General features: G+C 37.8%; 1 protein-coding gene across 1 annotated transcript in view; it reads left to right on the top strand.

Annotated features, from left to right (window-relative positions):
• Nucleotides 1-16,798, top strand: part of CCN6 (cellular communication network factor 6) — a 174,386-nt gene that overhangs the window by 133,675 nt on the left and 23,913 nt on the right. Inside the window, exon 4 of the mRNA XM_044061906.1 lies at nt 6,480-6,673. Within this exon, the coding sequence (XP_043917841.1) occupies nt 6,480-6,673 (194 nt within the window). The remainder of the gene's footprint in view (nt 1-6,479; nt 6,674-16,798) is intronic.

The following is a 16,798-nucleotide window of genomic DNA, read 5'->3' as shown; positions in this document are numbered from 1 at the left end:
GACAACATTTTAAGAAGTCCTTGATGAAGTGAAAGGAAATTTCTAGATCGGATGCTTCACAATGTAATACACGTAAGAAAACTTGGAGTAGCAACAGACTCAAGATATCACCACTTTTGATAGCAGCATGCTTAAAATATGTAGTGTTATTGAGAAATGGCTGGGTCATTATAAGAAGCAGCAACTGTTTTTGGGACATTTTAATGGAAGAATGTAAATTCACCAGTGGTTGTTCAAAAAAGGTCATTTTATTTTAATGCACATAAATATGAATGTGTGGTTAAACAAATCAACACTAAAGATAAGTTGGCAGGCCCTGTAAATATTTCTTGCTGTAAATTGTTCTGCCAGTTTCTTCAGTTTTACTACAGTTAACATACACTCATGTGCATGCCCACACACACACACACACACACACACACACACACACACACACACACACACACACACACACACACTGTTTAAAATTAAATGACTCAATTACAGTGACTCAAATGTTTGACATATTTAGTACTGTGCTCATGTAACATATTCTGTGTGGGGAAGACAAGTATAATGTTTAAACAAAGAATAACTAGACATTTGACTAATATCAGATGCAAAAAAGATGTGTATGTTTTTATAGCAACACAGTGATGCATAAAAGTGCTGTATTTATCTTTACTGGTATTTTCACTTCTGAAAAAGATCTCAGAATATTTAAACTTTTATTCTTAAAGTAATGCTCCTTTCTTGTGTGCAGAGAGGGAAAGCGTGGTGAATAACTGATGGTGCTTTGACTGAGTGCTGAATTTAGACTTGTAGCATTGAGCTGTGGTTAATCAAATGTGATATTATACTAACTGGAAAGTGACTGAACATTGGAAGATAAGGGAATATTCCCTTTCTACAAGTGTGACCTCTTACTCTGAGTTAGCATATTTAGAGATGAAGTGGTGTGGAGGTGCAATGGACTTGCCCCATGCAGTTTTTTACAGTTATGGGTAGAATTATGTTAGTGCACTGAGATGTACTGCTTTCACCCCATCTGCTACATGCCCAGCATGAAACCATTCAGAGATCACACCCCCTTTGGGCCAAGAAGTCTTCATTCTCTAAAAATCACAAAGACGCAATCATTGCATTCTCAGACTGGATATTGTGCATATCTTGATTGTGCCTTCCTATCCTGTCCATGCAAATCATGAATCGTGGAGGAGCATACAAGACATCTGTTGTTTCAGCAGCACACCCCCTTTGAATATATCCATCTTAACATTGAGAATGCAGACACAACCCTCATTCCACAAATACTGGGACTAAACAGCACAGAGCAGCAGCCATAGGAACATGGTGTTGAGGTACTTCCCTACAGTTAGGTATGCAGACACATAGCTTTTCCAGGTCCAAAAATCCCACCTAACAAACTCTTACAACCTCTACAATATATATTCACGGACAAAGAGCTGATCCACTGTTCCATGGCCAGGATAAAATCCACATGGTTCTTGCTGAAGTAGAAACTTAATTGTTTTATAAATTCCCCTTTTTTGGCATCCTGCCACCATGTTTCCTGGGAATCCAATGGATATAATCCCGTCTATAACTGAAGTAATTCTTCATATCCTTGTTTGAAAAATGGGAAACTATCATCCCAGTTTGCCAGTCAAGAGATACTATCCACAACTTCCAGATGATGATGAAAATGTGTGTGTTAGCCTCAGGGTTCCAACAATATTTGCCGCCTGCATTTCTGGACAAATCTAATCTACTTCCATAGCTTTGCTTGCAGAATAGACCTGCTTAATTACTGCAATGTCTCATCTATAGAAATAGACTCTGTACCACCAGTTGCTTCTAGTACAGCCTTGTTAAAGGAAGGCAGAGCTCAACAATACCATGACTTTGTCAAACTGCTTGTACCACCCCCAGATAATGTCCACATTTGAGGTCAGTATTTCCAAGCCCTTGCTCCAAACAGGCCATCAAGATCCTGCCAGTGTCTCCTAGGGGAAGATTTGAAAGAACTTCTTTGAGGCCATCATATAATCATTCTCCATGGACTTGCAGACTCTTTCCATATCCAGGCCTTTCGTTCAGCAACTGTAGGTTTTTTCTTCTTTTATGTTGTTACTTACTAGTCATATCCAGAGACCCCACCACCACCATTGTTAGAACTGAATGGAAGGCTTCTTTCTCTGACTTGATGGTTTCACTTAGTGCTGTTGTTCAGGAACAGGTCTTGATGTTACATCATGACAAACTCTGACCACCTTTTGGCCAAAACTCCATAGTTCTACCTGAGCTCTTGAGGTCTTGAAACAATTTCCGTTCAGACTACATGTCCCAGACACCACCAACTGCATAGGATATACTGTTCCTGAAGTAGGAGATGTTTTCATCCTGTATTGGTCTCTTAGTTAAGCATTGCCAGGATACCCTTGGTCTGGCCATTTCCCCAGCTGTAAGCCCTAGCTCACCACTTAATGCTGACTAGCTAACAGATCAGCAGTTTTGTTGGCCTGAGTGTCCGATACATATGATCTCATAAATCCAAAAAAAGCTGCTGAGGGTAGGCTCCAGGATCCAAGAATAATGTAATTTCAGTAAGTAGTTACAACAGTACTGTCTTTATTGCAACACAAGCGCTTTCACACTGAGCTTCTTCAGGTGTATATACAAAGCAACAAAACACACCTTCTTAAAAGATACATAATTAAACCACATTTACAAGGTTTATAATGATAGGAAATATAAAAGTAAATGGCACAACTTGGATAGAGATGAGTTTAAAGCCTTACATCGGCTTGAGAAAGACATGGAGTTGGTCATTAGGCCAGCTGATAAGGGTGGGCAGATTGTGCTGTTGGATAAAAATGATTATGATGCATTAATGTATGAGATGTTGGATGATAAGAAGTTTTATCATAAGGTTACACCAGCACATGTGAAAGCAATGGCTGAATCTGTTAATAGTCAGATTAAACATATGGAGCATCTTGAAATGTTGAGCAATGATCTAGTTAGAGATTTTACAACTACTAAATTCACCATGCCGAAGATACAGGGGCTACCTAAGCTTCATAAAAATGCTAATAGACCTCCCATGAGACCGATAGTCTCAGGTGGCGGGTGGTGTACGGAATCGATTTCAATTTATTTGGAGAAAAAATTTAGGCCTATGATTGATATGTCTGTATATGTTTTGAAAGACACAGAGCTATTTTTGCATGATTTATATGATTTTACAAATCAGGGTGCAGTTAATGAGAATGTTATTTTTGTCACCCTTGATGTTGTTTCCTTATTTACTGTTATTCCAAATGAGGTAGGGATAGAATTTTTAAAGAAACTGATGATTATTTGGATTGTATAGTGCAGATGAAATAGTATTGTTGCAAAAATTAATGTGTATTGTGCTCATGAATAATGTCTTCCTGTATAAGGATCAGATATACTGGCAAAAAAATGGTGTGGCCATGGGGAGCTCATGTTCTAATAGTTACGCAAATGCAGTCATGCTGACATGGGAGATAGATTATTTGTTTAAAGGACCATTTAGTGATTTGATATTATTTTACAGGAGGTTTGTTGATGACCTTTTTATTTTATGGAAAGGTACAACATCTGAATTAATAGCATTTGTTGAATATATCAATGGCACAACACAATTTTTGAAATTTACTTTGAACCATTCAGATGAAGGCATTAGTTTCTTAGATGTATATGCAGAGAAAGATGGGGCAGATAGGATATCCACTAGGTTATTTAGAAAGGATTGTCATGTGACCAATTTATTATCTAGACAAAGTATGCATCCTAAATATGTTTTTAAGAATGTGGCGCAGAATCAGTTTTTCAGAGCCTCTAGGTTGAGCGTTAAAAATGAGGAGTATGAGAAGCAAATGGTCAGGACTAGTTATGAACTTATGGAAAGGGGCTATGATCGAAGAGTTATAGAGAGCAGTGCCATGGCTGTTAGGCAGTTGAGAGAGACAAGAGCCAAACCTTATTTCTATGGGGGGCCTCCTAGGGAAGTAAGGAGAAATGATAACAGGCTCAAAGTCTGTGTATCTTATTCAAGAGATGTGAGGAGGTACACTGACATTATAAATGAGCATTGGAAGATATAAGTGACAGATCCACAGATTAGTGGAATAATAGGGTTGAAACCTCAGTTTACATTTAAGAATAAAAAGAATTTAAAGAGAAGATTATGTAACGTTATAGATAATTTTATGATAAGGCAGTTTATGGAACCAAACCATGTAGTAAATGTGCACAATGTAAATACATTAAAGATGAGACATTTTTTAAGCATCCAGATACTGAAAGAATTTTTGATATCAGGGTTGATGCCACCTGTGAGACCACGCATGTTATTTATTTGGCCAGCTGTTTAGCCTGTAACAGTTTTTATATAGGCAAGACGGATCGCACAATAAGAGAGAGAATTAGGGAGCATGTTTACCACATTGGTAAAGGGTCCAGTGTTAATGCTTTAGCAAAGCATGTTTTAAACATGGGTGAACAGCATAAATTTCATTTTATGGTTGTCTCCAGGACTTATGAGAGTATAAGGGGTGGAGATGTTAGGGCCAGGACTGAAGAGATGGAAGCAAAATGGATTGTTATGTTGAGAGCAAACCATGGCCATGGGCTTAATGATAGTGTGCCCATGAAACCAGTCCTTAGCAGGAGAGCATTGCATAGCTAGTTTGCTTTTAGTTACTGTTTTTTAATGTTTGGTATATGGTTTGATATATTAATAGGGCAATAAGGTTGAATGAGTTTGAGAATAAATTATATATGAAGATAGTTTTTATTGATAAATATGTATATTGTTATTTATTTAGTTTTAGCAATGAACGTTATGACTTTAAATAGTTTAATTGAAGTCATGTGGTTTAATTATGTGTCTTTTAAGAAGGTGTGTTTTGTTGCTTTGTATATACACCTGAAGAAGCTCAGTGTGAAAGCGCTTGTGTTGCAATAAAGACAGTACTGTTGTAACTACTTACTGAAGTTACATTATTCTTGGATCCTGGAGCCTACCCTCAGCAGCTTTTTTTGGATTTGTGTGCCTGCTTTTTGTTTCTGAAGAGGTGCCTGGTGTTTATTGGGCATTTTTTACCTTACATATGATCTCATGTTTCTACCTTTGGTCCAAGGCACTGTGGTACACAATACCCTTAAGTGCATCCCTATATTGAGAAATGGAGTTTGCTATGGCTAATCCATGCTGAGTAACAACTGACCACTTTTTGTGCCTCCCAGTTGTGCCCCCTGGAAGACATAACACAGAGAAATTGGTGGCACCCTGTTATGCACTGCACCTACAGTGTCCTGGAAAGTTGAATGCTCTAAATAGCTGTTAGCTGTGTATGCCCAAACAATAGACAAAGCTTTGTTCCCTTCTACAATGCAAAATCAAATTGAGGAGACACTTTTATCTACTGACATAAACTCCAGCTGTACAACTCCTAGCTGGAGGCTCGTGGATATTCTCACAGGCACTCAGGACTTCTAGAGACAAAGACAGACCACCCCTGGTTGAGTAGTCTATACGCAGAACCAATGCTTTGTGTGGAGCTAAAACCAATTAAATCTCACTGATGATTGTCATCCTCCTGCACAATCTTGCTCCCTCCCCAGCAGTGAGCTGATATTCCATATATTAAAAGTCAGATTCCTTTGCTAGGGTTTAGTCTATCCTAATCCATCACACTTTTGCCTGCCAGTAGACTGGCAATGCATGTGTTCCTGCCCTTCACCTTGTGAGTGATGAGCCCTAAAAAAATGGAACCAGTTTTGCTTTTAGGATGAACCTCCCCAAGTTACGGGTTCAGTCAACAAGCTGGGTACTCACTGGCAAACACAGTCTCCAGGCCAGGCTCCAGAGGTAGTCTCCTGGTATCCCTCTTTCAGTGAGAGGTCTTATTCATTAAATGAACCATTCTGCATGGGTTACACTTTGGACTGTTGTTCGGTCCTTCATGTTAAGACTGTTTTGCTGAGGGCAACAGTACTAGCTGCACAAAATGTCAGACAACATAATTCTAAGGATGACTACTGCACACAGATGCCCCACCATGACATCATGGCCACCCTGTTGATCTTCTACAAATACATATGCAAATTAAAATGCTCATTTAAAGCAAGTAGTATACAAAATAACAAAATATGAAAGAGGCCTGGGAACAAAGAATTTTGTTTGATACAAACAATCTCCTTCTTAAAACCTGTTTTGTATGTATTCAGAGTCAGGTACTTCATAATAATTAGGGAAAAATAACTATCACAAGATTATTACTAGGTGAAATAAGACAGTACAGTGCTGATACATCCACAATGAGATGAGAACTCACATTTGTACAGACCTACTGTAACAATGAATTGTCATGCTGCTAATCCTGAAGTAATCTTAATGTCCAGTAATTTCTAGAGTTTCTTGCTGCATTGCACACAATTTCTAAACCAGTTTCATCCTCTTTTCAAAGCTTACAGGAATCCAGTAATAATATCCAAGAGAAATTGTCTGGTACAGATGACAAAATGGAGTCCTTGCTCTAAAACCTGTGGAATGGGTATCTCAATAAGAATTACCAATGACAATTCAAAATGCGAGATGAGGAAAGACAGAAGGCTTTGTTTTATTCGCCCTTGTGAAAAAGACATAATGAAGCACATAAAGGTGAATTATTTTTTGTCTCTCTCTCTCTCTCTCTCTCTCTCTCTCTGTCTCTCTCTCTCTCTCTCTCTCTCTCTCTCTCATACTTTTTCTTTACTCTGGGTAGCCAAAGTTGTTTACAGAACTGGAGCTTGTCAGACAGTTGCAGTTTCTTTTTTTACCTTGTTCCATAATATATAATGTACTTCAACAGTATTATATCTTCAAAACACAAAATTAGTATATTAGCTGTGGACTTTTAATATTAATGACAGCAGCATTTTTGGAGTTTTAATGGCAGAAAATATGAGCAGACACAGTGCACTAGTGCAGTAGTAGTGAACCAGGAAAGAATGACAAGAAAAACACAAAATCCAAGCATAAACTGGAGGTGTAAGTCTGCAGCTCAGTGCTTAAGAGATCTTAAGATTATTACTCATCATGTGTACCACCACCATGCATCTGAAAGCAGTGACATGGCACTGCTGTCTCAAGGACTATTCATTCAGAGTCCCTGAGTCTCTCCTTAGATTCACATTTCCATCAGATGCTAGCCCCTCAGCCTTGGAATATGTAGCAAATTCGTTTTGGGAGCATTTGAGTGTGCAAACTGTTTCTTCATGATTCTAATTAGTTTCCACTCATCAGTCATCTTTATATTATAAATACTCAGATATCCATTACCTCTTATTATCTGTTAATTCATTAATAAAAGCATGTTAAACGCAGGAGTGAATAATCATAGTTTTCTTATTAATAGTGTCATGCCTCTAATTGCTCTTTTGTGTGTTGCTTTAGACCTACTGCTGCAGGCTTATTGTCATCATAAAAGAAGCACTATGACACTGGGTCACTGCACCCCACAAGACTCCTACAGAAGTCCATTTTGCTTTTTCTTTTGGCCTGTAAAGTATAGATTATTGTTCTATCAGCTGCATTCAACACAATGGGTGAATTTGTTTGGTGGGATAAATAGAACAGAACTGTGTCAAATGCTACCTGCCACATCTGGCAAAAGTGCATATTTTTTTTTTGTTTTTGTAAGCAGAATGCATTTGCCTGGTCAGATCAAGCTAAAATTAAGCTGTATTCTGACATGTTGTAGTGACACGTTATGTCTTATTTATATATTTTTTCTTGGTCTGCTAAACTGCAGTAAAAGCAGGTGTTGAATTCTACCTGTGGATACATTTAGGACTGTTTTTGTGCCTATTGAGTTAGACTGAGACTAGATGCTGTAACCCATGTTGCTCAGCTTAGTTACCTCACTCACCCGTACATTTATGCTCATCACCTATTCTCACGCCTGTTAATTTGTCATCTGCTACATATGTACATTTAAAAGATAAAAGATCAGAGGCAGAGCATAATTAGAGATTCAACTTTAGGTTAAATCAAACTGAATGCAAATTAGCATGTTCTGCATTACTGTGTTTATTCCTTGTATAAATGTGCTTTTATCATTGAAGACTAAATGGGTCTGAGCATTTTTGTGCAACCTGCTATGCATGTACCTGTCCTACTAGGTGTAAAGCACAACTAATCTTATAAACTCTGGATCTAAAGTGCATTTAACTAAGTATATAAATATTTGCTACATAACAGAGCATAAACATTTCCAGCAGAAGGAGTCTGCAAATCTATATGAACCCTGCAGGTCTCCAGTGTGGCACATCATCCCCTTCTCAATACTTATGACAGCTGTCTCACCCTTTTATAAATGTTCTAGCTGTCTTACACTCTACCATTCTTTCACCTATATATTACTCTCCCATTGAAGAAATACTTTTTTCTTCCCACAGCTGACCTTCAGCTTCCAGCAGCTCCTCTCAATGCTCACCAAGGTGTAGGTTGGGCATGGGCCCTTTAACGAGGCTGTAATGCTCTCTCCTACCCATCTTGTTCTTCCTGCCCAACCTAATCGCATCAAATGTCCTCTTAATGACTTATGTACCTCCACTTTCTGTTCTACTGCAAGAGGTTAATTTCCTTGAGCCTCTCTTTGCATAATATTGTCTAATTTTCTGTGCCATCCTGGTGGCATTGCTTTGCACCCATCCTGACATCATGATACTTCTCTCCTTACAGAAATGTATACAGTATTCCAGCCATGCACTTACAATACCATGATAGAAGATCATCATTACATTCCTGCTTCTGGTTACAATTCCCTTGATTAAATTCTCTAACATTCACATCCAATTTGCCCTCATTGCCACCCTCATATGCTGAGTCCAGTGGTTCATGTACATTATAATACTAACCTCAAATCTTTATCTTGTTATGAGTTTTTAAACTTGCCCCCAAACACATAATTATACATGTACATTGCCATTTAACAACATGTACATTGCCATTTAACATAGGCATTACCAGAATACATTTAAAAGAAAGAAAGAAGGTACCACCTCTTGGACCATTTCTTCAACTCATGCAGCTCTTTCACCACATCTGCATCTCCATCAGATTATTTGGAAAGAGACTAATCTCCCTTTGTGAGATGTGTAACAAGCACAATAACCAGGTGGGCCTAGGAATGATCCCCCGTGTCACTTATTTTGCCCCAAAAGCTTCCCACTCATCTCTATTTGCAGCTCTTTGTCCTTAGCCAGTTCTTTAACCTGTCAGGATGTTTTTGTATCAGCTCCTGAGCTCTCATCTTTTAAAGAAGACTATGGTGAGGGACTGAGTTAAAACTTTACTGAAGTCCAGTTATAGCACATCCACAAGACTGATGGTCTCCATCTTCCTGGTGACCCATTCAGAAAAACTAATTATGTTACAGAAAACCCACTAATTCTCTGAACCAAAATCATTATAGTGTCTACAAGAACAAGTGCTTAAATCATTTCTTCAGTCCTTCACTAGGTCTTTGTACTTCAGCACACAATTCCCTTCTAAGAGAATAAAAAATAAAGTTTTTACATAACATAATTGAGTTGTAAAGATTTAACCTAAATTTCAGCAAAACACAACTGGTATGAATGAAAAATTCACTAAGACAGAGAGGGAGAAAGACAGAAAGAGAGAAAGACAGAAAGACAAAAGCATGTATGTACTACTTGTTCCTACAAATTCATACACTTTACATAAATAAATTAAATAAATCAACATAAAGAAAATATAGCAATAAACTAACATATAAATATACCTCACTAAAAAAATCACGGGCCTAAAGCAAATGCCCTATGTTGACCATCTAAAAAAACTCCAGGCATACTCTGTGGCATATCGTCTACTCAGAGGCAATCTCTGCTTAACATACAAGGCCATGTCAAATGTCAGACCCTGAGCTGTTGAACATGCTCCTCTTAAAGAAATCCCAATCCCTCAGAGCCACAAGCTCCAGGGATCTAAACCTTCTCATCACAATAAACAAAACATGCTGGAGGGATAGGTTCCTGATCCAGAGACTCCCCATACTCTGGAATAGACTGACCACACATGTTAAGCAGAGTGCCTCCTTGGCCCTCTTCAAAAGGAACCTTAATGATTGGATGGGAGATAGGAAATTCCCACCGGGGATCATGTCATTCACCCTGCTAGACAGGGGTCCAGGGAAGTAAATATTGTGGGAAAAAATATCCTGGGAATTGTTATGGCTAGGCTTGTATAAGCCCTAGGGCCGATAGCCTAGTACCAACCTATGAACCTATATTAAATACTCATAAATAATTCAGTGCAAAACAAATCTTATGTCTCTATTGAAAATACGGCACAAAAAATGCAAAACCTGATCTAAAAAGACATTTCCAGAGTAACTCATTGCCCATTCCCAAAAACATCAAGAGATTAATCTTTAAAGTAAACAACACTTCTGTCATTTGAAATCATCTTCTTAATCTAGGTATGGCATAGGGGAAACAAACTGATACAAAACACACACAATTCTTTCTTATTGCACAATTTTTTGCATACATGTTTGCTGCATGGTGTTGGCACAGGGAGGATGATATTTACTTCATTTATTTACTTATCCTTTGTTGACCAGGTTAGCCACACTAGGCTGGTAGCTTCTTTTAAGGGAGGATCTGAGGTGGTATATATACTACTAGATGAAATTTCACCAGGGCATTGGGGAACTTCCCAAAATTGTCATTGTTATAAGTGGGACCTATTTTGTAGGAGCACTTCCTGTTTCCGATCAGGGCACAGAGATGGTCCGGAGGAACAGGGAGGCAGAAGGAGATAATGTAGTGGTGAGAGAAATGGAGGCGAAAGCAAATATTGAGATCGGAGAATGTGTGTAGGATTCTGAGGAGATATTTCAAAGAAATCTGTCTGATGGAGATGAGTCAGCAAATGATGGATGTATAATTACAACCATCCACTTGGGATGGTTGCTGGATGATTTTGAAAAAAAAATGGTGAAGAAGACTTAGCCATAAAATGAAGAAGCTATTTCCTGTGGGGACATTAAAAGAAAATACAAACAGAGGATGGAGAGACAATCCTGAAGAATAGTGGTTGGATGGAAAAGAAAACATATACAAGTAAAGTAAAATTAGTCAAAAGGGTTGTAGTAGAAAAGAAGGCAGAAGAAAATGAAAAATGAAACTATGTGGTAAGGATTCAAAGTAAAGAAGATAAAGAAATGGACAGGTATGAAGTGTGGAACAATTTAATAGCTCCTTTGGGTGTAAAAGCACATAGGGTAAGAGCATTTATTCTTATCAACAAGGAGACATTTTTCAACATTATATCTGAGACTGTTTTTTCAATGGAAAATTTTCTTGGAGATTGAGAATATGAAAAGAAGACAGACTACAACCCATGGAATCTTTATGTGATAAATGCATTTAACAGGCAAACAAAAAAGAAAATTCATGTGCAATTTTGAACAGAGTTGGAAAGAGAGACTTTGTAAGGACATTTGAAAACTTTATGCCAAGAACTATTGAACATTGCAAGAGTTTAGGATAAAAGAGGTTTGTGGACTGGTGGATGGGACTGTAATATTGTGCTCATAGGTTCATATGTCCATAGGTTGGTACTTGGCTATCGGCCCTAGGGCATATACAAGCCTAGCCATAACAATTCCCGGGATATTTCTTCCCACAGTATTTACTTCCCTGGATCCCTGTCTAGCAGGGCGACTGACGTGATCCCCGGGGTGAATTTCCTTTCTCCCATCCAATCGTCAAGGTTCCTTTTGAAGAGGGCCAAGGAGGCACTCTGCTTGACATGTATGGCCAGTCTATTCCAGAATATGGGGAGTCTCTGGGTCAGGAACCTATCCCTCCAGCATGTTTTGTTCATTGTGATGACAAGGTTTAGATCCCTGGAGCGTGTGGCTCTGATGGACTGGGATTTCTTTAAGTGGAGCATGTCCAACAGCTTAGGGTTTGACATGGCCTTGTATGTTAAGCAGAGATTGCCTCTGAGTAGATGATATGCCACAGAATATAGCTGGAATTTTTTTAGATGGTCAGCATAGGGCATCTGCTTTAGGCCTGTGATTCTTTTAGTGAGGTATTTCTGCGGCCTTTCCAGCTGTTGCAGATGTCTTGTGAGGTACATACCAAATGGAGCATTGTACACTATAATGGGTCTAATGAGGGATGAGTACAGTGGGACAATGGCCTCCTTTTTTCTGGATGAAAAGCCCTTAGTGATGAGGTGTGCCACATAGAAGGATTTCCTGACTGTTGTGGTGATGCGGTTATCGAAGGTGAGACCACTGTCCACCTGTGTCCCTATGTCTCTCATCACACGTTCAATGTTTAGTGTACTGCCAACTATGTGGTAATTCATGAGTAGATGGTTTTTCCCAAAGGAGATAACTATATATTTCTTGGCATTAAGCTTGAGCCCATGGCTCTGGCAACAAGCATCTGTTTCTGTAAGGCTCTTTTGTAGAATATCCACATCATTTGGGGATTCAATAATGGCTCCTAGTTTGCAGTCACCTGCAAACTTTGTTAGCCAGTGTCCCTTAGTGTTGGCCTGTACGTCAGAGAAGTAGATGCCAAACAAGAGTGGTCCCAGGACTGAACCCTGAGGTACTCCACTTGTCACTTGTCTGGAGCTGGATTTGGAGTCGGCTACTTTTACAGTCTGAGTTCTGTCAGTAAGCCATTTGGCAACCCATAAAGTGATGTAGGGATTTATGTCCAGCTTAATAAGTTTATCTATGATTCCAGAGTGGAGGATGGTGTTGAAGGCCTTGGTGAGGTCCAGATAGGCTGTGTGGACCGCCTTACCCTCGTCCACAGCTCTGGGGACTGATTAGAAGAAGTCAATCAGGTTCGGGAGACTAGATCAGCCCTTCACAAACCCAAACTGGGTAGGGTCCAGTGTGTGAAGGTTGCCAATGTCTTTGTTTATAAGTTCCATGATAATGCGTTCCATGCCCCTGCAGATCAGGCTCATCAGACTGATGCGACGGTAGTTCCTGGGATCCAAGGTGGATCCCCCTTGTGGAGTGGGATAAATGTAGCTGTGCACCACTCAGTGGGCATGAAACCTGAGGTGAGGCTATGATTAAACATGACACTTAGGTGAGGTGCCAGTTCATTTTGTAGTTTCTATAGTATACAGCCCAGGATGTCATCTGGTCCCATGGATGCTGTACTCTTGGCTTTGGAGTGTGCGGTTTCCACCTGTGTGGCCCTGATTACCAGAATTTTGTTATTGAGATGGGCCCTTTAGGGGTGGGGGGGGTGAAGTTGGCACTAAATCGATCTGCCAGGATATTGGCAATATCCTTGGGATCAGTATATTTAATGCCATTCTGTTGTAGCTCAGAGCAGATCTGAGCATTGCCATTCAGATTCTTGACATAACTATAGAATGCCTTGTGATTGTCTTTCGAATGTTTGGCAATTTTATTTTCGTAACTAGCTTTGGAGGATTTTATGTGGGATTTCAGCTTCTTACTGAGGCTGGTAAGGGAGTTTTTTGCATCCTGGGAGTTTCCTCTTTTTTGCAACAGTTTCTTCCTTCTGTTGTACAGTTTGTTTATGGCAGGGGACCACCAGATTGGCTTCCTTTTTTTGGAGCAGAGCATCTTGGTTCTATTTGGGATGGCACGATTCATGCACAAGTGGATGTACTCATACAGTGCCTTAGTGTAGGATTCAGCAATCAAACTTTCAGCTCTTGTCTGCATGGGTGTCATGAAGATTGTCACTTCTGACTTGAGTAACATGAAGTTGGCTTTGGAGAAGTTTTTGTATGGAGGTTTCCTTACTAGGGGGTGGGGGTGGGATGTGGATGTCAAGGGTGATTAGCGTATGGTCAGACCTGACCAATGATGAGGTGACCACTGGTGTGGAGCATCTATCTCCCATGTTGGTAATGACCAGGTCTAGGATATTGGAGCCCCTGGTGGGGCAATGGATTAGTTGATCCAGGGCGTTGGAATTTATGAATTCCAAGAACCATTGGGAAAAGATGTTGATACCCGAGTAGTTTTCCCAGTTAATGGCAGGGTAGTTGAAATCACCCAGTATAAGGGTGTTTGGTTGTATCTTAATATTTTCCATTATGTTTAGAAAGGTGTAGTGAGAATCTTGGGGCATGGTGGGGGATCTGTAGCAAGCTACAGTTTGGATTGGAGTCTTACCTAGTGTTAGTTGCACCTGTAGAATTTCAAATGCATTGTGTTGGGCAACAAGCCTGGAGGTGTGAATATCCTTGGTGAATATGGACACTCCTCCACCTTTAGTGTTAAAGTCTTGTTTTGGTGGCCGAAACATGTGGTAAGAGTTGTAGCCTGGTATTGCAAGGGTGCTCTCTGGAGCCTTGAACCAGGCCTCAGTTACTGCGCAGATATCGATGTTCTCCATTTTTCGGAGTGCCTCGAGAAAGTGCATTTTGAGGTTTAGACTTCTAACATTGAGTAGCATTACCTTCAGATTTTGCATGTTTGTATCTGTTACAGTGGTGATTTTGTCCTTTGAACCTTGCCTTAAATAAAAAGAATAGAATAAAAAATAGAAAGAGAAAGGATATACATATACCAAGCACAATAAATGTGGAGGGGAATAGGGATGTTGTAAAATACTGGGGATAACCAAAAACATTTTTGTGTGGAAAAGAAAGACATTTGCTAAGTAACTGTGACAAAAGAAAATGCTATATTTGTTGTGAAATGGGACATTATGCAAAAATGTGAATTGAAATGTTATAAATGTAACAAAATTGGGCATTTATGGATGGATTCCAAAAACAGGAGTAAGGAAAAAGAAAAAAAAAAGAAAATGAGCAAAGAGAAGAAATTTTAAATGCAGCAGAAAGAGAGGAGAATTTATTTGAGAAAAAACAATAAAGAGGACATAGAAGAAGGTTCTAAATTAAGTGATGAAGAAGACAAAAAATTGGGAGGCAGTAAAAGAAAAATAATTCTATTAGCCAAAGAGTAATAGACAAAAAAAGGAAAATGTAAAGGAATATATAAAAAAGAAAAAAGAAAAAACATGAATAAAAAAGAATATACACAACTACTGATTGGGGGATGATATAAAGGTTAAGATGTTTGACTCACAGATACAATATACAGTATTTCATTCTCACGTTTGGAAGAAAAATTTGTTAGGCTTAGAATAGTTTAGAAATTAACTATGAATTCATGAAACCATGAAGCAAATGTAAAATGAAAATTTTAGAGTACTTTCTAAAATGTGAATAGCATTGAGAATACTGTAAGAAATATAGGGATCTTGGAGTGGTGTAATACATGTGATGTAGATATAATTATTTTAGAAGATACTATTTTAACAGAAAGATTACAAACAGAGAAACTATGTAGAGAAAGATAATCTGGAATTTGGAAAATGAGAGTTGTTCTTGAATAGATGTATTCTATAACAGTACAGTATAAAGATATTAGATGTAACTTTAACAAACATGGGAAGATTAACCATTGTAGATCTAAAATGGAAAGAACAAGTATATAGGAGTATAACATTGCATAGTTATACTAATTGTAAAGAAAGGAAAAACATATTTCATCAGATTTTATACTATGTAGTTATAAACACGAACAGTGTAATAATAGGAGACTTTAACTGTGATTTAAGAGGCAAGTGTAAAAGGAAAAGAAATGATATAAGAAAATGTTAGAAGTTATAAGATGTATTAAGGTAAAACTCTGAGACAAAAATTCATGGACTTATAAAAAGTATATGTGTAGAACTGATATAGATTATTTTAGAATATCAGAAGGTTCAGTTATAGAATGAGTGGTTTTCTGATCCTCTTGCCATATGGCTAGAGATAAAGGAAAACAAAGAATATATAAAAATATGCAAAAGGTTAAAAATGATAAATTAGAAAGCATGGAATAAAGATTGAAAGAGACTAGCAATACAGTTATGGAAACATACACTATTAGAACATTTTATAAAAATTGGTCTGAATGGTGGATGATGTTTAAGGAAAGCTATAACAAATATTTTTTTACAGTGGCAATGTGATGTGAGAAAAGTAGAGAAAGAAAATATAAGAGAACATATATAATGATGCATTGAAGATTTAGAACATAATTATAGAAAGCAATTTTACAACAAAACATAATCATATGAAAGAAATAAAAAAATGCAAGAATTGTTACATAAGCAAAGACATTTTATAATGATAAAGAGAAGAAGTATTGAGTTGCTTAAACAGATTAGTAAAGAACAAAGGGTAGTGTAATGAGAGAAATAAAAAAAACTGTAAAAGGAGAAATAGAAAGAACTCAGGAAAAGATTATGAATAGTGTAGTATAATATCCACAAGAACTGTTTAAAGAAAAACAAGAAGGTAGTGAAAAAAATTTGGAAAATAAAAAGTTAACAGAAAAAGTGAATAAATATTTGTAAAAGCAGGTTTATTTTAATGAGCTAGATAAAATATTAGAACAGGTAAATATAGATTTGGCTCAGGACCTGATGGAATAGGATATGAAGTGTATACAAATTTAAAGACTTGGCAAGAAAATTAAGGACTTTGAATGGTTAAATGAAGGTTTTATATATAAAGAATTATGTAGTGGAATACTTAAATTCATATGGAAGAAGGAAGTTTGAATACAAAAAATGGGAGATCAATAGTCTTGAATAATAATGATTATAAGAAAATAATCAAAAGATCTGAAGCTAAAATAGAAAATATTGTGGAAGATAGTATATATAGTATAAAGGCGAAGGTTTGTCAATTATTATT

The sequence above is a fragment of the Protopterus annectens genome, chromosome 2.part0, assembly GCF_019279795.1.
Source record: "Protopterus annectens isolate FY-2018-M chromosome 2.part0, PAN1.0, whole genome shotgun sequence".
Classification (NCBI taxonomy): domain Eukaryota; kingdom Metazoa; phylum Chordata; order Ceratodontiformes; family Protopteridae; genus Protopterus; species Protopterus annectens.
The sequence above is the reverse complement of the archived record's forward strand: the minus strand, read 5'-3'. Positions and strand labels throughout refer to the sequence as shown.